Source organism: Alexandromys fortis, unplaced genomic scaffold (assembly GCF_014885135.2).
Source record: "Alexandromys fortis isolate MF-2015 unplaced genomic scaffold, M_Fortis_MF-2015_v1.1 scaffold_41, whole genome shotgun sequence".
NCBI lineage: Eukaryota > Metazoa > Chordata > Mammalia > Rodentia > Cricetidae > Alexandromys > Alexandromys fortis.
Window position 1 is genome coordinate 2006912 of NW_026067923.1, and position 22981 is coordinate 2029892.

Genomic DNA, 22981 nt, shown 5'->3' on the forward strand with positions numbered 1-22981 from the left:
ATATATAATGTACTAATCCCAGTTCCTCTTCTTGCTCCTCTTCCTACTTTCCCAACTTTCCCCTCCCCCCTCCTTCTTCTCCCTCTACCTCTTCCCACTTCCCCCATCTGCTGCTCAGAGAGGGTAAGGCCTCCCATGGGGAGTCAATAAATTCTGTCATGTCACCACATTGAGGCAGGATCAAGGCACTCTCCCTTGTGTCTAGGCTGAGCAAGGTTTCTCTTTATAGGAAATGGGTCTCCAAAGGCCAGACCATTCATTAGGGATAGCTCCCGGTCCCACTGTCAGGGGCCCCATAAACTGCCCAAGCCATTCACTGTCACCTGCCTTCAGGGGGCCTAGATTGGAACCTGGTTGTCAGTTCAGAGTCAGTGAGTGCCTACTAGTTAGGGTCATCTGTTTCTGTGGGTTTCCCCATTATGGTCATGTTATCGCTCATCCCTCTCTTCTACCAAACTCCAGGAGCTCTGTCCAGTGGTTGGTTGTGGATCTCTGCATCTGTTTCCATCAGTTATTGGATGAAGGTTTTAGGAGATCATGTACATTTCCCCTCTCTAGGGGGATTCATGTATGTCTCTCTTAGCGTCCTCTTTGTTACCTTGATTTTCTGGTGTTGCAGACTGTAGGCTGGTTATCCTTTGCTTTATGCCTAATATTCACCTATGAATGGGTACATACCATATTTGTCTTTCTGGATCTGGGTTACATCACCAAGGATGGTTTTTTTCTACTTCTGTTCATTTGCTTGCAATTTTTTTGCAACTGTGTAGTACTCCATTGTGTAAATGTACCACATTTTCTTCATCATTCTTCAGTTGAGGGGCATCTAGGTTGTTTTCAGTTTGTGGCTACTATGAATAATGCTGCTATCAACATAGCTGAACAAATGTCCCTCTGGTATGAGTGTACCTCCTTTGGGTATATGTCTAAAAGTGGATGGATCCTGAGGTAGATTGATTCCCAATTTTCTGAGAACTGACCATGCTGATTTCTGTCTTTCTTCATTTGCTTGTTGTTTGGTTTTGCGATATGGTCTTACATAGCCAAGCTTGATCTGGAACTTGCTATATAGCCTAGGTTTGCTTTGAAATCATGTTCTTTTTTCCTCTACCTTCCAAATACTGAGATAATTAGCATTTGCCACTATATCTGAACATCCTTGCATTTTGTAACTAACTGTCATATCTTATAATTGAAATTCAGATATCACTATGCGCACCATCATCCTGGCTTTGCAAGCCATTTAGTGTGGTATCACTGCTCTGGCTCAGAGATTTAGAAGCACACAGTTCATTCTTCACTGCTGATGGCGATGGATATGGAGGCTTTCTGCTTATTATCTGTAGAGTTACCTGCACTTCGGATCTTCATGCAGATAACAATAACTTGTTCATTTTTCTCATTGTGTATCTTCACTTCAGGAGGCAGTGTATGTCACATGATCTTCAATACTGTGTGCACATCTTATTCAGCTTTCAACCAGGCCTTATCTTCAGTTTAATGCAACATCTTCTTGCTGCTGTAACTATTAAACAACCGCATGCCACCACATTCTAAATAACTCTAAAATAGTACAGAATCCTTATCTGGTACTTGGTATTTTCAGGCTCTGAGATCCTTTTGAGCACATAGAGATGGAAGAAAGCAGGCATTCATGGGTTGTGAGTCAGTTCTTTTCACATAATTGAATTTTTTTGTTTTTATATCTCTGAGTACTTAAAAAATATTGTCATGTTCCCCACAAAATGCAGCTTGGATGTGTGCATACACATAGCCATGTGTGTTAGAGGAGGAGGGCAAGATTTGGAAGCCATTCTATGTCACTGTAGACATTCTTATACATATTTACATATACACCAGAGAAACTTCTAGAGCTGTTGGAGCCATCACTTCACAGAAGGCTTTCCAGGGTAGTGAGCTATGTTGCTGGTTACAGAAATAATAATTTAGTTTGTTGCATAAAGTGTGATTTTATCAATTTAATCAATGTCAACTGTTTCCTCTGTGATGACCAGAATCCTTCCAGAGCTATACCATGAGAAATAGCCCTAATTTTATTCTGTTTCAACCAAGACTGTGTTCTTGTCCTCTTTTCTAGGGATAGTTCTGAAAGGCCATGGACACATATGATAAAGGGACCTACCTATTGCAAACCTGACAGAGTTTTCCAGCCAATTTCAGAAGCATCCTTTGCCCTGCTGGTGGGAGCTCATACCTTGGGAATCTTGCAAACCTATTTCTTTATTCAGCAAAGGTGTTTAGGCTCAGAGGGCCTCAGCTGTTCAGCTTCCAAGGGCTTCTCATAAATACTGCATTTTGATGAAAAACTGGCTGAGCAAGACAATTATTAGGGAGTAGAGGTTTTATTTTGACTGCTTCACACAATAAGCCTTTGTTTTTATTTGGTTGATGGCTGTCAAGTCCAGAAATCTGTCTACCTGACACCCTACAGGAAATCCTGGTGTGCTGGCTTTATAGATTAGTTCAACATCTTATGTTTGTAATGCTGGAAGCCAACCACCCAGTTCTCCCAGAGACTTGCTGATAGCAGTGAATGCTGTATTTGCTGGTTTATATTAAGAAACCAGTATCTAAGCAGATATTAAGATGACCTGTTCACCAAGCTCCTCTGAAGGGGGTTGACAGCTGGGGCAGACTGAGGGGCCACTGATAGTGACACTGGGATGTGTCTCTACTTGCATATACTGGCTTCATGGGATCCTATTCTCTTTGGAGGTAAACCTTGCTCAACCTAGATGTAGTAGGGAGGGCCTTGCACTTTCCACAAGGCGGGGTGCATGGCACTCCCTTAGGGTTGGAGGGGTAGGGAGAGGGTCTGTGAAGGGAGAGGAAGTGGGAGGAGGAGAGGGAGTGGAAATTAGGGTTGGTATTTTTTTAAGTAATAAAAAAAGAATAAGTAAAAAAAAAAAAGACGTCTATGTTCGCTCCTTGGGTGGAGGGTGCCGTTCACTGATGACTGTAATTGCTAAGACACCAAGACACTTCCTGCTTCTGATGAGCGATTGAATGGGATAGCAACTACGCCTACTTCTCTGTTGGGAAAAAGGCACACCAGCATAATCAATGATTATCAGGAACGCACTTGGAGTGTCTTGTCAAGTCATCATCAAATGATATCAAGAGAAGTATCTGTGTCATTGCAGGGGGACATGGCAGGAAGAGTGGAACTGTGGATGCCAGTGTTCCATGGCAAATGTCGACACACTTTAACCCTCTATCTCGTTACTTGTTTGAGACCCATAATGTCTTCTGTTCGCTTCTTTGCGTCAGTTAGGTTTGGTACATAGAGTTGATTTGCTGTTACTTCCCTCTTCTATGAACAATAAACCAACCAACTAACTAATCAACCAACCAACTAACTAATCAATCAACCAACTAACTAATCAACCAACCAACTAACTAATCAACCAACCAACTAACTAACCAACCAACCAATCAACTAACTTAACAAACAAACAAGCAAACCTACCTGGATTTGTGCATTTCTTGACTTCTAACATATAAAGTTTCCCCAAACTTCCATATTTCCAATTGTTTAACTGCTGCCTCTCTCTAAATTCCTGCATAACCACCTGTTTTTTTGAGTTAATACAAGAATACCCCTTGTGGGTTTTGTACATGTTACAATCTGGGCCTCAAGATTTAGCTAGTTTTCTATGGATTTTTAGATTGGATTCACAACACATTAGTAAGCCAACTTTTATAGGATGATATTATGTTGGAACTTGGTATTAGATTCTTTTGTATTGATCAACAAACTTTAATAAGCTACATTGTGTGTGTGTGTGATATATATATTTTTGTATGTACATGTCTGTATATCACTGTCTAGGCATCAGAGGTCAACACTGGGTGTCCTCAGTCATTCTCTACCTTAGTTTCTAAGATCAGGGGTATTTTTTACTGCACACAGAATTGACCAACACAGCAAGGCAGGCTGGCCAGGGCTCCAGAGACATCCTAGTCTCTTCAGTCTCTGCCTCTGGGATTTGTGCACTGAATCTGCCACATGGGTGCTGAGATTCCAAACTCAGGTCTCCATGTTTGTATGATAAGATCTTTACAAATTAAATCATGTTCCCAGTCCCTCAAACTCCCTTTTCTAGCCCAAAGTATTCTTTTGATTATTTCTTAATTTTTATCTCTCTCACAAGTGAAAGCAAGCCTCAGGGGCATCTCACTGAAGAAAATAAAAACTTGGAAGAAGGTCTCTACAAGCTCAATAGAAAAAAATACATTCAATAAACAGTATCTGGCATAAGGAGCACAAGAGAGTGAGAAAGGGCTGTTTCTATGCTGTAAAGCAGATTCTAACCCTGATAGAAAGATGTGTGACCATGAAGCACAAGCAGTTGGGGTTTGCTCTGCTGTTCACAGTCATCACTTAACTGAGCTTCTAGCAATGTACGGACCCACACCAGATGTGGGGACTTCATATCACAGCGTCAATAGCATGGAACCATTTTATTCAGCCTCAAAAAAAGATTTATATCCCAATGTTCTGGAGACGATAATTACCCAAAGACTAGACACCTCATCCTTATTAATATAGATTTGTCCTTAGGAGACGTGCATGGAGGAATTCTAGAAACTAGACATATTTTTTCCCCACTGAGTTCCTGGAAACAGTCATATGTGTTTCCAGGACAGTGGGTTTCTGTACTTTAGGAAAGAGGGAAAGACCTTGAGGAAATTGACCAATCAAAGAGAAAGAATCAGCATGGTTAATCTGACTCTGGAAGAAAAGCAGCCTTGCTTCTGCCAAGTGGGAAGGACTTTGGAGTGGGCGTGCAGCCGCTGTGAGAATCTGACATCCTTTGCCAGGTTCTGGGACCTTGGATTCTGAGAATGAGAACATTAGCCATTGATTCATTCAGCTCCCTTTCATCCAAAAGATAACAATCTGGACACCCCAAAAGCCTGTGCTCCCCAACAGATGCTGTCTCTTCAGAGGTGGCCCTCTGGGCTACAAGGGTCCTATCCTCCCAATTGGACTTCATCTCCACAGTTTGAGTCACAAAACCGTGTCGTTACAATCAGAGCATCCTCGAGACTAAGAGGTCAAGTTCATTTCTAATATCTATGAAAGTTTTCCCATCATCATTAATGACCTCATGGCTGGAAAGTTTGAATTTTGCTAAGAGCTATGAACATGGAATAGCTTTAATTAAAGAAAAAGATACTCAATAATTGTTGGCTTGACATTTATAAGACAATAATTCGAGTAAAATCATATTCCATGAGAGAAATGGAATGTCCTCTTATGCTATTACCAGAATCTAAGGGTAAAATTAATTTAACTTTAAATAAATCTTTGCAAAATTATAACAAAAATACCGGGCGGCTTCTGAGTATCTCTCCAGACATCTAAACACGGCTGCCTGACGAAGATGGTTTCGGAAATAGGCTGGGTTTAAAACAATACTCCTGTAAAGAGATCAAAGAAATACAAATGGCATTAATCCTTAAAGGACAATTACCAGAAGTATATAGGAATGTAATCACATGTATTCAATTTTCTCTATCATCTTAAAGTATGCTAATGAATGAGATGAGGTCCCTCATGATTTGTCGGGGAAGACAAACAAGCCAGCATGATTGGAAAACAGATTATGTTTGCATCATAGAAGCTACTTGGCAGTACTGAATTTATTTTTGTGAGTCTGGTAAAGCTAAGGAACAAAAACCTAACTTATGCTGTATATACAACATGGTGCTACTCGATTTGCGTGTGTATACCAGGCAACAGTCGTGGGTCCTCTATGATACCGTCTTGTATATATCGTACACTGCACTTGCCCTTACGTCTCCTGCCTCTGGCCTCCTTACTACGTTTCCCTAAGTGGTTTCATGCCATGTACTCTGGGGTGGCTACTTTAAAGAAGTGAGAGATTGTAAACAGTTGAATTTTTGAAAAAAGGGGCTGTAACTGACGCATTTAGTTGGAGAGTTAGGCTTTGCAGAAGGTGTGGTGGCATGGGGGTGGCTGTGAATATATCTGTCAAAGAGGCTGGTCTCGGCCTCCCCTTCTCAGGTGAGGGCTTTCTCAGCTTGCCCTTCTTTTCCTCTTCAGAGCAATTGCAAGGCTCAGCTCAATGTCTCTTGAGCTGCTGGCTTTGTTGTGCTGTCCGAGAGTTTTAGCATTTCATTCAGAATTTAGATGAACAGGTCTCCCTGGCTTCTTCTTCCAGAGATAAACTGACAGGAATTCCCCTTTCTTGCGTCCTTCTGAGTTCTTAGACTAGGCGACACTAGAGGAATCTGACAGGACCAGGGTCTGTTCAGAAGCAGTTCTTAGCCATCGTTGATAAAGAAGTCCTCTGTTAGTGCAAGTCTCAGAGGCAGCTCCTGCTACACTTGGAGATGTGGGGATTCAGATGCTATAGAGCCAACAAGTTTTACTTTAGAACATCTAAGACTGCCCATAGGCTGATGGGGTTACATGGAACTGGGTCATTTTTGAAGTAAACAGTTGACTTTCATTTTGAGAAATAATGAATCTATAAACCACTTCTTAAAAATGCGTGTGAACAGAGATGACCAACTTTAGAGAATGCATGAGATTCTTTTCGGCTGAATCACAAACTTGAGGTTGAGATTAAAATACTTTCAGTCCCAGAAACATTGCTTCTAAAAGGGCCAAAGAGAAGTAACTCTCCTCTATGTGGCTCAGGACGATTATTGTTACATAGGACAAGGTGATTCAATCCGTTTCACTTGAAACATAAACAGAAAACAGAGGTTAAAGATACTCTAGTCCACTAACAGCCCCAGCTCTGTGTTGTACACCTTATTGCCTCCTCTGTGATGGCTTCTTAATCAGAGGGTCCCAGTTAGCGAGGATGGGCCGTACTCTACGAGTAACGATTTCTGAAAATGAGTGTTTGTTTCCCAAAGAGTAGGGAACATTTATATTGGTGAGGTCTCAGTGAATTGCAGGATACTTAAGAATTATCACAGGGCTTCTCTTGATGGAAGGTAAAGCTACTAATAGACACCAACTGCTAGCGCTCTACCAGTTCAGATAGCAGCCAGTCTATAAAGCATGTTGCCTATTATACTTTCTGAAAGTAATCCTCAAATGCAAGCCCAATGACCAGCAACACAGTTCTTTCCGGGGACATGGTCTCGGACTCTGACCAGAGCTTTTCTTCTGAGTTCTAACTCTTCCATTCCTCCATCTACACATGGGTAGCATTCTTCTTCAGGTGTGGTAGGCACATTGTTTAATGAGTGTGTGCTGCTAGCCTAGAGTGCAGTTTCCTATTTCTGCTTTTCCAAAAAAAAGGGGGGTGGGGATTAGGTTGAAGGATGGAGGGTTGTACGAAGGAGTAGGAGTGAGGGAAAGTGAGACAGGAGGAGGGAAGAGGGACAGGGGACATTAAGAATGGTTAATGGTGTGGGTGGGCAGAGACCACATAGAGGAGGCAGCATGGAAACTATTCTGATTTTTTGAAATCACGTGTAATAATGAGCCTTCTGTGTTTCGGAGGCAATATGAGATCAGATGTGGGTCTATTGTTAGTCTGCGCTGTTATTTTGACTACAACCTCACCCTCCCTGAACCATGTGATTCCCCACTTGAAAAAGTGGCTCTTAAAGCAGACCCAGGACCAGTCTCCCCCGTTTGGGTGGAACCACAAAGGGGCGTTTAGAACTGTCAGAAGAGAGGTCACATCTGGCCACCCATTATTTTTGACCCTCTCGTCGTAATTGCAGCTTTCACTGTGTGTTCCTGTTAGCTGTCTGGCAGGCAAATGTTAGCGCTGGTTGTGAAGCCGTAGTTTCCACACTTCCATTAATTTGTTGCTGCGTCTCCAAATGACATGTCCTTTTAAAGATCTATTCTCGGTTGTGTGCAACTCGCTGGGCGAATGATGATTTGTCCTCTTAACGCGGCTGATCATTTCTCATTTGACTCTATTTGGAGAGTCAGCAGGGCTGACTATGACCAAAACGGACAGTCTCCCCGGGGCTGGAGTGAGGGAGCTGTGATTGTAATCAGAAGGAGGCCTCTGCGCTGATTAGTCTGGTCTTCAGAACAGAGGAAGTGACTCTCATTTAGCTATGCTGATAGGGCTTCTGGGAAGAAGCCGGCGTCCTGTCAGAGGGAATTACAGGAAGTCTGAGTTTCTGAGAGGAGAATGGAATTGGTGTGAGCAGCAGGTTCTGGCTGCTTGCTTGGTTGACAGGCTCATGTTAAGGGCAAAGGATTGTGTAAAATAATGGATTATGTGAGGTAGAAGTTTATTTTTTAAAAGTAATTTGTAACCTTGGTAGCCTTGTGCTTTTATGATTTCTGTTTGTGGATGCCTTAACATTTACCTCTGTGTAGTTGGAGACTGCTTGTTCCTTTCCCAGCTGCCCAGCCTCCCAGCCAAGAAATAATCACACAGAAACTGTATTAATTACAACATTGATTGGCCAATAGCTTAGGCACATTCCTGGCTAACTCTTATATGTTAAATGGACCCATTTCTATTAATCTGTGTATTTCGGTGTAGTTGTGGCCTACTGGTAAAGTACTGTCTGGCACCTGTCTCCTGCAGTGGCTACGTGGCTTATCTCTGACTCCGCCTACTCTCTCTGCATGTCTTTTCCAGCTTGGCTATATTCTGGCAAGCCATTGGTCAAAAGCAGCATCTTTATTAACCAATGTCAATAATACATATTAATTGTATACAGAGGGGAATCCCATATCACCTCTGTATTAAATCCACATAATTGGATGAACGGGCAAGCCCCTTTGTTAAGTTCTTGTGAGACAGTGATGTCTGAGGGGAAGACTGTTTCAGACCTGTCCTTAGCTTCCTGATTAATCAGGCAAAGAGTTTGTCCTTATTCAGTGCTAGATGTGGAGGTCACAGGCACACCTACATCATGGTGGGACATGACGTCTCCACACTTGATGTGGTCAGTCTTTCACATGATGGAAACTGTACTAAGAATAATTGAGTCTGAAAGAAATCCTCTTGGAAGGGAAAAAGCAGACAATAGTCTGCTTTGTGAAGAAATGTGTTAGCTAATATGATGAACTTATTTTTTCTGATGAAGCTTACAGTCTTTGTCTCCTTTAAACTGAAGAAACATTGAGCCAGGATGGCTGGAAGGCAGAACAGTGCAAGTTGAAGGCTATGATGGGCTGTGTAGAGAGACACATCTCAGAACAAATACATACACAAACACAAGTTAGAAACAAACAAAACCCCTAGACAAAACAAATCAAACCAAAAGATGATTTCCTGATTTTTATTACTATGAAGGTAAACTTTTTTCTAATGTATTCTTGTCCCAAAATGTAGTGTTTCTCTTCCTTAAACAATTTTATTGGTCGCAGTAGCATTTAACCTTTCATGCTTTTAAGGATGGATTGGAATATTGTAAAAGCTTTACATTTTTTCTCTTATTGTTAATTTAGTAAAATTATACCATTGCTCCCTTCCTTTTTCTTTTTCCAAAGTTCCCCATATACCTTCCTTGCTCTCTTTGTGTAGGGCTGAGACATCAGGGTCTTTTCTGCTGTCTACTTTGGCATGCCTATTGGTGTCATCCTTGGTATGTCTATTGGTGTCAGCTCATATTTGTGAAGTCATGTTGGTGAGACTTTATGGGTGTAGATCCTGACATTAGTAGAAGGCACAGCCTCACACCAACCTCCCTGATCCTTAGTCTTCCCACCCCTCCTCTGCAGTGATCCCCGAGTCTTAGGTATGTGAGGTGTTCTGTAGATATAGTTGTATTGTGGATGGAGCCATCGGGACTGGGCAAAGGACAACCTTTGACAAATAGTTTCACCAATTCCATGTCAGTTCTCATGTTTTAAGGTTGCATCCAAGAACACATGTATACACATGTGCTCAGTGGAACATGTTTTACATCTATACCTTCCAGTCCAGAGAATGGTCTACAGCAGCACTTAAATAATCATTAGAACCCAAGACCTTGATTCCTACCTATCAGGTGCAGAACCTTTGAAACCTGCATTTACCAGGTCTCACAGGTAAGCGCCACAGGAGATCTGAATGCACACTCAAATTTGAGAAATGCTACATACAACAGATGTAAGAACCAAATCTTTTTTTTATTATATTCTTAGGCACTTCTTATTCTCACTGCTTATATATGAACTTATTTTGTATTCTTCTTAATATCAACAATATCAGTTCAGTTCTCTATTATCTGCAAGAATAAGTTACTGATTTCCAAAACAATACACATCTAATTTCTTTGTCCTTTTGTGTAGACTGAATTCTTTTCATAAGGGAATTAACTGAAGGAGATGGTCTAGGGCCCCGTCAGTGTTTCGCTGATATTTACCACTGTATGTAAGTTTGGGAAGAGTGACAGCGCTCTGTTATTTCACCTTTTGTAGTAAAGAATTAATGATGATTCACAAACATCTTAAAAACAAGCAGGATATTGAAGCTAAAGATTAAGGAAGTTACACTGTTTTATTTTTAAATAAAATGTTATATTAAAGTTGTGCTGTCATGGGTTTAAGTTTTGTTATTCTCCTTAAACTCATTTTAGTCACAGTTATTAATTTTGCTGTCTGGGTTTTCAATTTGCTCAATTTTTCTTTCATAAAATCACCTGTTGTTATCCACGGGCCATTGGTGCCAGGGCCCCCTGTGGATTCCAAAATCTGTGGTGCTCAAATGCCTTGTGGAAGATGCTGTGGGATCTGCATGCAATGCATGCATGTCTTTCCATCAGTTTAAATTATGTCTAGATTACTTGTAATGCACACTGAAATGTCGTTGCTATGTAAACAGCTGTGATAGCGCATCATGTAGGGAAGAGGGGCAAAGCAAAAAGTCATCAATTCAGTACAGATACATTCCCCACCCGGATGCTTTCCTGTTTGTAATTGGTTAAATTGACAGACGTGGATCAAGAAAAAAGAGAGATAACTGATTTCCCAATCAAGTTTTGTCATCTTTGCAATTTATTTTTCTCTTATTCTTACTATATCAAAAATGTGTTTTCTTTCTAGTTCTCAGTTGTCTATCCCCAGACCTTAGCTTTCATTCCCAAGAATGATGAGTTTATTTCATTCTGCTTGCTTATAGCTTTTCTCTCTTGATAAACTTTAAGTACCTTTACTCAGCTTTCTGCAGAATTTTATAAAAATGGAACCATATAGTAGATATTTTTTCTTCAATGCTGGGGTGTGGAGTCAGGGCCTCATCCATGCTACGCACTCCACCATGGAGCTCCGTTACAGCAGGGAGCCTTGCTCTGTTTGCACAGCATCTTTGCTGTAATGCTTTTGCACCCACGGCTGCATCGTGAAGTTTGCGCTTCCATTTTGCTCTTTTAAATTATCTGTGCATCCCACAGTCACTTTGTTCGTTTAGTAACTGATGAGTTTCTGTTGGTTCTCAATATGAATAAAATGGCTTGAAGTTTCATTTCTTTCAGAAAAACACCTGAAAAAAGGATGGTGGGTCCTGTGGCGACCATATGCTTACCTTTTCTTGCCAATGGGGACCTGAGTCCTCTGCATTCCCACAGTGGTACTGAGTACTCCCAGCCTTGAGGTTGCAATCCTCCAGCTCACACTTCTGAGTGATAGGGTTACAGAAGTATGCTATAAGGCTGGTCATGGTGCCATCAACAAATCTGGCATCATAGTTATGTCTATGTATTGTTTGACGTGAGTTTGTTTTTACTCATTTATTTTTGTTTTTGAAAAATGGTCTTACTATGTACTCCTGGCTATCTGAACACACTCAGTAAAGCAGGCTGGCCTTTGACTCACAGAGATCCACCTGCCTCTGTCTCCTCAGTGCTGAGATTAAAGACATATGTCACCATGCTTGACTTCTTTTTATTATCAGTTTGTTTTAATTATATTTTCCCCTAGTGCTAGGAATTAAAGCTTGAGCCCTGAGTCTAGGTAGGAGCTCCTCCCCATAGCCACAGTTTTAAGTCCAGGTTTGTGTACGGTATAAGGCAAAGGCAACTGACACTAATCTATGTTTTTGTGTATGGTATAAGGCAAAGGTAACTGACATTAATCTATGCTTTTGTGTACGGTATAAGGCAAAGGTAACTGAGATTAATCTATGCTTTTCCCTGTAGACTTCATTACCCCCTACAGTTGCTTAAAATTTTGAGAAACTTAACTTTTCTGTATTTTTTAAAAACGGTATGCTAGTTGCCAAAACTGCCCATTGAGGTTTTTAAATTTCATACAGATTTAGAGAGTTTGATATTTTAACAACATTGCATCATATGATCAATAAATAGGTTTCTCTACAGTTTAGGCTTCCTTTCTTTCCTCGATATCCTAGAATCCTAGTACGAAAATCTTACACGAATGTGTTAGGTCTGCCCAGAGTGCTTTATGTTTTCTATTTCCATAAGGGACCACGATCTCTAGGCTTTGATTTCTCTCTGCTCTTTGCTGACTTAGGGAAATGTAACTGATTTCATTGGACATCGATCTTGTACTCTGCTATGTATTTGTAAAGGAGATTTACTTCTAAAAGCCTTTCCAAAGATACTTTAGGATTCTCTGCATCGACTGTGACCACGTCTGTAAATAAAATGCTTCTTTATTTCCAATTTGTGACTTTTATTTCTCTTATTGCACATTTTAGAATGGTATTACTTTTTATTGTCATATTTTCTTTTATTGTCAAAAACTTAGACATGTTCTTTCTGTTTTGTCCCCCCTTAATTTTGGAAAATTCCTGCTAACTGTTCCTGCCCCACCCCTTACCATGGAAAATTTCTTTATACCATCCAAGCTGTGCTGAACGTGTGTTTTGCACCATGCTGAAGACCATTTCGTGTTCCCTTAATATGGTTCCTGAGCAGGAGGGATTGGTGTAGGAGGTCCTCCAGTATTTGTGTTGCTTTCAGTGGTTGAATAAAGAAACTGCCCTTGATAGGGCAGCCCTTAGGTGGATGGAGTAGACAGAACAGAATGCTGGGAAGAAGGCAGTGTGGCAGACACCATGATTCTCCTGTCTGAGACTGACATTGGTTAGAATCTTTCTCAGTAAGCCACAACATTGTGATATTACACAGATTGGTAGAAATGGGTTAGCCAATAAGAGGCTAGATATAATGGATCAGATAGTAATTTAATTAATACAATTTCTGTGTGGTTATTTCTGGGGTTAAGCTAGCCTAGCGGTGGGACACAGCCCACTCCTCCTACTACAAGGGGTAACTGTTTCCTCTCACAGAAAGAGTTTAAGTTCTCCTCTTCTTTTGATGAGTAAAGGCAAGGTAGTCTACCTCTTTCTCCAGAGAGGCTTTGCCTCCACTTCTCCAACAGAAGCCATGACTTTTTCCTCACTCTGTGAATGAAGACCTTTGCTATCATATCTCAGAGAGATTATTGATGTATGCTCCTGAGACAAACCTGACTTACTCTCCCAATAAGGTGCTGACATCTTTAAAAAGAAATAATCAGGAGCGCTAGCGGATGTCAGGAATACGAACTGCTTCCATTCAAGCAGAGCACGGCATCCCGGTGGGAAACACGGTGACATTAGTGCTGGCGAATGACATCGCTCAGCGGATGATAACCAGTCAAGGTGTGGGCCAGATCATCACAGAAGAAGGCAGCTCAAGCTTGGGGCCTGCTGCAGCCATTTCCGTTCATGACTAATATTAAAAAAATGAAGGGATGGTTATATAATATTCAGATGGCATAAATATTATACAAGCATGAGCCAACACCACTGCTGACAGAAGAGAAAATGCAAGTCATCAAGGGTAGTTCAATGAGAAGATTACATTTTAACAAATTGTGCCTATGAAGTGAGTCATGGTTTGAATTTGCTCATGTAGAAAAGTTTGAATATTTTAACTGGCTGCAGTTTAAATATGATACAACAATACAAACACAAATTATATATAAGACCTTATGCTAAATCAATAGAAGGCATTATTTCAATATGGTAAGTGCTATTTTCAGCAGGCCACGTAAGTCTTTTGAATCATTTAGCTATGAGCATGTGAACAGATCATCGCCATATTGGGACATGTCTGGAATGTCTAATTGGTCTGAAAACAAGAACTGGATAGAAAATGTCAATATGTTTAGATATTGAAATAGCATTATTTTGAGACTCAGTAAATCCAAGGCCTTCCAAGTGGCAAGCAGGATTATTATTCCATATAATGTTAGACAAGGCAAAGCAAAAATCAGTGTCAGGAAATTACAAACAGGCCAGTTCATCTGAAGGGTGACCTCCACAAGCACCGACGATACCGGCTTTGAGGGATCTTCTACTAAACCCTTTAAGTGATATTTAGGATGCCATCTGTCAGGACACTGGCAAGAAATTCCTCACTAAGTGGGAGATTAGGCAAAATAACTTCCAACTAAGGCCACAGAATTTCCTGTAATACCTTCCTCAGCACTGCAGGGGGCTCAGAGGTCTCCCTTCTTGGGAGCTTTACCAAGTTTTCCCAGTGTAGTTCTATGGGGGCTGATGAGAGGCCTCAGCCTCCCTAATCACAGACAAAGGATAGGCAAGTCTCATCGTCTATCAGCAAGCAAGAGTATTATGAAGTTGCTGGATTATGAACCTATGTAGCAGCTCCAGGGGATTCCTTCCCATGGAGCAGGTATCACAGTAGGACTGGGAGCAGGTATCACAGTAGGACTGGAATCCTGAGATCCAGGAGAGAGATCTTTTGTAGCCCTAAGTATGAATGCTTTTTCTTTCTTTGCTTTTTTGATATGATTTATCCAGATATCAATCCTCTTGACTTAGCTTTACTAGTGCTGAGATGCAGTCATGCACCACCATGTCCAGCTGCCACTGCCTGTGTGCTATAACTGGAAATTCCATTTTCATGTTTTAAGGCTGCAAGCTGACTTGCCTTTCCTCCAAGGTATTTGCCATGCAACTATTTTTGAAAAGACAGGAGCAAGGGCCAATAGATGCATCAACATAAAAGGAAAATTATGATGTGTGTTCAATCATTGATATATATATATATATATGTCTGTTTAGATGTGTCCACACTGTTATATTCAAAATAATAAATAAGAAGGGTCCATTGCAAGGCAGGGTTTAAGGTGTCAAAGAAGAATAAATAGATGCCTGAGATTGAAGGGAGGTTAGGTTGTTGAAATAGGAGCGGCGGGGCTGCATCCCCAACACCCCGGCCACTTGGCTAGCTCATGCCCGAAATAACAACACACAAACTGTATTCATTTAAACACCGCTTGGCCTGGCTAGTTCCAGCTTCTTATTGGTTAGCTCTTACATATTGTTCTAACCCATTTCTAATAATGTGTGTAAGCACCCCAAGGTGCACTTACCGGGAAGATTCTAACCTATGTCCATGTTGGGTCAGAGCTTCATTGTGTGTGCCTCAGAGAGCAGAGCTATTGGGAGAGTGGAGCATGGCGTCTCTGCTCCAGAGCAGAGCTGTCGAGTCTCTCTGGGAGCAGAGCAGAGTCTGACCTCACTTCCTCTTCCTCCTGTTTACTCCTCCTACCTATCTTTTAACCTATCAGGGCCAGCCAAGCAGTTTCTTTATTGCTCAACCAATGAAATCAACAGATTGATATGACACTCCCACATCATTAGGTATAGCAGTATTCTCTCCTAGAATGGTTCAGGCTAACTCATGGTAATAATAATGCAAGGAAACAAACAAAACAACCCATACATCAATTGTATGGTATGGGTATTAATATTTGTGTTCATTAAAAGGCTGAAAAGGCAGCTATAGAAGAGCAGAAAAAATACTAAGCAAAATCTGGCTCAATGTCTTGACATGCAGTAGGCTGCACTACAGGGGGACAGGTTCTGGAGGTGATGGCTCAGCTTGTGAGCACACTCAGGACTGAACCACAGACTGCTGAGTGCAGAGATGCTCTGCATGACCAGGCCTCAGGAAACTAGACCCCAACGAGGTGATGGAACACATGGGACAGCTGCCGTTAGGACAAACAAACAAGCAAACCCACATGCAGTCACCACAGAAAGCAAGTCCTCAACCCAAACTACAATTACTATATGGTCCAACAATTAATCTTTGTGGATGTATACCTGTGATAGCTGGTTTTAATTTTCACCTTGACACAGCCTAGATTAACCTGAGAAAAGAGCCTCAATGAGGTTGCTTATAATGGCTCGGCCTGTGGGCTTATCTGGATTTTCTTGCTTGTTAAGTGATATAGGAAGACCCAGCTTCTATGAGCCACATCGCTGTATAGGCAGGGAGCCCTGAACTGCAGAAGTGAGGAGAAAGCAAGCAGGCCAGGATGCATTTATTGTCTCTTTTCTCTTGATTGTAACTGACTGTGATTGGCCATGTGCTCTCCTGTGTGATTTCCCCCAAATGGTGGACTGTGACCTGGAGTTCTCAGTCAACAAAAACTTTTCTTAATAGTTGTCTTGAGTCCTATAGTTTATCACAGTCATAGAAATCAAGCAGGAGTAATGGCGAAGGAATTACAAAGAGTGTCTTGAAAAAACATATGTTTATTCTCAATAATCAAGGGGTTCAAACATTTAAGCACCCACTACTATGGTGTAGAAGGTCCTTCTGTATTTGTGTTGCTTTCATTGGTTATTAAAGAAACTGCCTTGGCCTTTGAATAGGGCAGTACTTAGGTAGGCGGGGAGGACAGAACTGAATGCTGAGAGGAAGAAGGCAGTGGGCAGACGCCATGAATCTCCTGCCTGAGATGGACGTAGGTTAGAATCTTTCTCATAAGCCACAATCACGTGGTGATACACACATTTAATGGAAATGGGTTAATCAAGATGCGAGAATTAGCCAATAAGAAGCTAGAGCTAATGGGCCAGGTAGTGATTTAATTAATACAGTGTCTGTGTGGTTATTTCAGGTGTAAGCTAGCCGGGCAGGACAAACAAGGGGCCCCGTTCCCAACAACACTGCTAGATGAGAGAGGATAAGAAAATGCAGCGCAACATACACATATGTATACACGCAGAAACAGAAACACATACACAAACATTCATACATGTACACACAACAAATACACAAAAACACGTATTTGGGCACATACACATTTGCATACACATAAAAATGCACATATGTACATATATATACACATACACTCACAAAACACACATACATATGAACACATGTACACACACAGGCACATATGCATACAGACATACATAATACATATACCCATACATACAGCATGCACAGATATGCACACACACACACACACACACACACACACACACGGACATGCTTGTTACTCAGCTTCAGAAATCAAAACAAAACATATGCTGTGACGCTGATGGAACTTGAGAAAGAAGCACACAGAGGCCAGTCTTGTGTTGTGTGAGCTCCTTGCTGCCCCAGTCTTTTGTGCGCTGCTCACACAATTCTGCATGTTGTACAGTTTGTAAGCAGTAGACGTTTGTTTGCCTCACGGTTTTGGAGACTGTAAAGCATATGATCAGGCAGCTTGTATGTAGCAAGGGCACTTTTGTTTGCTTTAACATGATGGCCAAACCCATTCTTCTATCAGGAAATCATGTCAAAAAAGAATTACTCATTAAAAAAATGGTGGTGGTGATGGTGGTGGTGGTGGTGGTGGTGTGTGTGTGTGTGTGTGTGTGTGTGTGTGGTGAGAGTATGTACGTGTACCACGTGAATGAGTAGTGCAGGTGCCTCCACACATCGGAAAGGCGATGGTATGAACTGCCTGGCCTGGGTTCTGGAAACTGAATTCAGGATCTCTATAAAAAAGCAGGATGTTCTCTCAACTGCTGAACCATCTCTGCAGACCCACAACTACTCTCATGACAAGGACATTGGTCTGTTTATAAAAGCAGTGTGTGTGTTCTAGAATAACCTAAAGGTCCCACCTCACAACAGCATTGGAGATGGACGTTGGAGATTAAGGTCTATAGCATAAGCACCAGGGGACGATTCAAATCATTGCATGCGAGGAAACTATGCAGTCAAATTCATAGGCTCTGAGAGCACAGTGTGTTTTTGTGTTTTCTGAGTGTGGCCAGGGAGGGGAATGAAAGGCTGTGGCCTCAGGTGAGCAGACCTTCCGTGATTTAGCATGAGCACAGTTCTGGAGGTGTTCTGCACGGCCGTGTGAGTATGCTTAGCTGTCCTGAGCTGCACATTTACAACTGGACAAGTCTGTGAGTTTCATGGTATACGCATTTTGCTGTAGATAAACCACAAAACGAACATACGGTAGCTGAATTGAGGAAAACGAGATTTAGAACCGAGAGCTGGAGACAAGGCTGGATGAGGTTAGGCCAGTGCTCATGTCATGGCTTCCTAATCTTTGCAGGAGACCAGGGATACATTTGCTTCTGGTTTTACCAGCAGCCAGTGGAAAAAAAATGCTTTTAACAGGTTGTTTGCTCAATTCCTATTGTTCATGTAGTATAATAAAAAAAATCAATTTATTCCAAGCTCCCAATAATGTAACAATCTGCTTTCTCTGAAACAGATTTACAGAAGAGTCAGCAAAGATGATTCTTTGAGACTCATTCAACACTGAAGCACTATTAATAAAAACTCAGAGACAGAAATTGGGGTTCAACCTGAAGGTCAGAAAAGTAAGACAGCTAGCCGCTGACTCTTACCTTGACCTCAGTCCGAAATGGTGATCCTGCCTCCAGGAATCTCAGAATGAGACTGTGTCTGAGAGCTGTTACCTCCAGTCTTATATTCCTCCCTGGGCTGGGATTAAAGATGTGCACTGTCTGATTTCTATGTCAAGCTAGCATGGCTACTGGGATTAAAGGTGTGTATCATTGCTGCCTGGTCTGTAAGGCTGGCCAGTGTGACTCTTACTTTTCTGCTCCTTGGGCAAGTTTTATTTATTAAAATACAAGTGAAATGCCACTGCACAACCTGACTACTGATGTCAGAGACACTGGTGCGGTGGAATGACAGCTATGGAAAGGCAACCACCAAATGCTGAAACAGAGACATCGCAAATAGAGAAATATGCTTTATTTGATCACTGACAATTAGAAATAGAATAAAAAAATCAAAATTAAAACCTTCCACTTGCTGATAAGAACTAGAGTCTAGGCACTCAGCTTAAATATCTCCCATCTGTGATCCAGACCCCCAGTCCCCCTCCACCAAAAAAAAAAAATCCCCCAAACAAAAAAAATCCGTCAGCACCCAATTTAATTTACACGGCAGGAATGGAACTATTTCATAAAGTATCAGAGCATAAAATTAGAAATGAAGGCATTGGTTTTTGAAATAAGAAAGCTGCACTAGATCGCTGTCAAATAAAGCGTGCCTCTTCCAGAATGGGAGCAGAGTACGTATTTGCGGCCCTGTGAGGGGAATCCTAACTAACTCCCCAGGAAGCCACCGCCAGGACTCAGCCTTGGCTGCTTCGCCAGGTCTTTGTGAAGTCACATCATGGGAAAAAAAGATTAGTTTTGGAGAATTCATGTAGCTTGAACATCATTTCTCACACTTTTGCACCTAAAATTATAATTAGCTATCCAGCTAATTACATGTGGAAGAATTAAATTATGCTATTATCTCTAATGAGCAGTGCTCCGTTTCTCGACATTATCAGGAATCTATGAGATGAATTCTTACATTGCTCTAGTGTCACAACACCAAGGAATGCACAGTCATAACGGAACAGTGCATGTCCTGGCTGCATCTCAGACACAGTCTCACTTGGTGGCTCAGGCTGTCCTCTAACCTGGGCCTGCCTAGCGCAGAGCTGGGATTAGCATACTGCACAGAGCAGCCAGGAGCTCTGTGTCAGCGCATGGACTTAGACCTTGACTGTGAGGTTGGCCTCTTAGAATCGAATGATAACTAAGGGTGCAGGAGAAAATTTAATTGCTCATCAAGACCAAGAAAGAGGAGCCTAGAGGAGGTTGCCTACCTTCAGGTCCTTTGTACCCCTTCACCCTAATGAGTTTTCTTAGTGAGCATGCATTAAGTCACCGTAAAAATAAACATGTTTCTCTACTGGAACTTCAGAAGCATGCTGGGCTATAACTTCTTGTCAGTGGAGAACAGTTTTCTCTAATTTTCTCTGACTATTCTATGTATTCATTACTTTTTACCCAGGGAAAGCTCCTCCATTATAGGGAGAGATGCCCTTGCCGTTCATTTTCGTATGTGGGCACTTTGTGAGTGGCTCATAAACAGTGGACACTTGAATATTCATGCAATAAAAATGCTAATAAGGTGGCTAAATAATGCACTTCTGCAGGAGTTGCCAGAGATCCTAACGTAATCTGAGATTCCCTGATGAGATCTCCATGTGTTGTTTCCAAGTTGTTAGTAAGAGACTGGGCCTCAGTAGTCCTGATGATTGGGCTTGAGCCACCCACCCACAAAAGAGCAACCAAACAGGTAACGCATAATGAAAGCTGACGAGGATTGATTCAGTGTGGCCACACTGGGAAGGGAACAGAGAGAGCCTGTGGTATCCCTCCCCTCAAGTCTGTCCTTCCTCATGGTTCTGGCATGAGGCTGAGGTTTAAACAGAGGATAGCAAACATATATAATTAAGCATCCCTGGTCAAGTTGTGTCCTGCCCGTCATCTCTGTTGTATTCTTCCTTGCAAGGTGGTCTGACAGAATTGTCAGAGCTGCATGAAATCACCTCTGGCGCGGAGGTCCCAGCCCTTTCCTTTCCTAGCATGGGACTCTGGAGAAAACCCAATTTCTCAGCTCCTTTGTTCCAACAGTTTGCTAGCCAAAGGGAAGGCCGTGAGCAATTCTTCAGAATGTCTTCATTCTTACAGGATGGAATCTAATTACATAAAGGGCCACTTTTAAAAAGCTGCTCTGCAGCTGAATGTCAAGTTCACACACCCTCACATTGCTCTATCTTTATGCAGAGGTGACCAGGGACGACAGTCAGCTAGTGTTATTAATAGTGTACAAAACGCAGAGACAAAGTAGGGCCTTTGAAAAAAATTCCCTCAAAAATTATTTTTCACAATCTGGAAAACGGGAAAAGAAGCCTACAAACTTGTAGGCTATAATTGTTTCTTCTCATTTTTTTCCTCCATCTGTCAAACGTCTAGAGAGAATAAACAGGAAATGGATTCCCATTTATTTTTCATCTACATTGTAATCCAAAGACTGTCCAGCAAAGGCCTTCTGTAAATCACCTGGCTAGTTCTGCCAACAGGGTAGTCTTTAAGTAATACAGTATATCTTTTGACATTTTCATTTTTTTGTTCTTGACATTTTCCCTTAAAAATAATGCAGTGTTAGCCCTATTATCTTTACTTCAGGGTCTGTGATACAAATATCAACTATCAACTCTTGCAAAAAGCAATCAAGATTCAGAAACCCAAGATGTCCGTGCAAGGCCCTATTCATCTGTCGGTGTGATGGTGAGGGGGAGGAAGGAGGGGATGTGGTGGCGGTGGTTCAAGAACAGGGTGCCGAGCTGTTCATACTTTTCTATTCTCTGTGTTACTTGGGTGGGAAGTAGTTTAGAATGACGGCTTTGAAAAGTACAATTAATAAATTCCCCTCTGTTCTAACCTACAAGAAATGACTTATGATTCATTCAGCAACAATTACTGGGTGTAAACCATGTTCTAGACACTGCCTAAGTTCTGAGGCAAAGAGCCAGAAGGGTAAACACATACTTCAAGTGGTATTTTGAGTAGCCTTATTGTATGGGAACACTAAATGTCTGCTTGCGTTCGATTGCTTTTCATGCTGTCTTCAAATAGCAAATTATGCAAGGCTCTTTTAAATGAACTGGAATAAATGATATTGGATTCCACTACATAATTTTACTGGATCATAATATGGGATATTTATTTCTCTTAGAGTATTATAATTAGAGGGATTTTTATTTGCGAATGTGAGAATTAGAAAGACTTTTGATAGAAAAATGAAATCATTTTTATATCATCAAATGCTAAAATTGCTCCTAATAACATCTTGAGTTTTTAAGTGTATGAACAAACTACATTCACACAACAATATTTTGTCCATAGTCAAGCCTTTTTTTAACCTTTCTACAAAAGAAATGTTGGACATAATTCTGTCATTTTATGAAATATTAGGACTTTTGATGATTATCTATGAGCCTTCTCATTACTTATAAGAATTAATTAACTTGTACCATAATGGACATTATGTTTGTTTATGCAATATAAACCCCAGGTAGACTCTTAGATGATATGTTATATCATGCAAATTTAAAGTGAAAACTAGAATTGGACAAAGATGTTGGGGACAGGGATTGAACTCAGGATCTTTTGTACCCTAAGCTAGTACTCTACCCTAATTATAACCCTGATTATAAACCCTGGACATCAGTTTTGCTATGTTTAATGCTTTCAATGTTTAGTTCCAAGTCAAACTACCATTACTTAGAGAGATCCCAACTTTAGAAGTCCACTACACTGATATTATAAATAAAAATATTAATAGTTTCTTTATCTACAGATGATTACATTTCCTGTTTTGACATCCTGTCCTTTTGGGCCCCATGTGTTCAGTCTCAACCTGTTATGACGTGTCAAATGAGATGCCTTAACACATTGCTTTGCAAATTATACACTTGTCTATCGGACGTCTTTAGAAGTGCTACTATTCTGTGAATAAAATGACAATGGCATGTGTTGTACAACTTTATTTGAAAATTATATCAGCTAATAAGCAATGAGCCCTCAAAGGAACATATTGACAGAATAGTAAATTCTGTCCCGTATCATCATCTGTTAGTAAACTCTATTTAAAAGGGTTAAACTGGGGATGCATACCAAGTAGATGAAACAGACAGAAGGCTCAGAAAATGAATTTGCAATAACAGGGCACTTTATAGTCAGACAAGGAGCTGATGCAGAAAGAATTCAGAAGGAAATATAGATTGAGATTCATTTATTAAAATATAGCATTTCTATCAATTCCTTGAAAATTTAATACCAAGTATTTTGATCATATTTATCCCCTGTATTGGTTACTCTTCTTCTGCTGTGATAAAAACACCATGACCAAA

The 22981-nt window shown here is 41.1% G+C and overlaps 1 protein-coding gene across 1 annotated transcript in view; it reads right to left on the reverse strand.

Annotated features, from left to right (window-relative positions):
• The window catches only part of Spata16 (spermatogenesis associated 16), a 252045-nt gene that overhangs the window by 149456 nt on the left and 79608 nt on the right, over positions 1–22981 (reverse strand). Inside the window, exon 3 of the mRNA XM_050142057.1 lies at positions 5359–5448. Coding sequence (XP_049998014.1) covers positions 5359–5448 — 90 coding nt within the window. The remainder of the gene's footprint in view (positions 1–5358; positions 5449–22981) is intronic.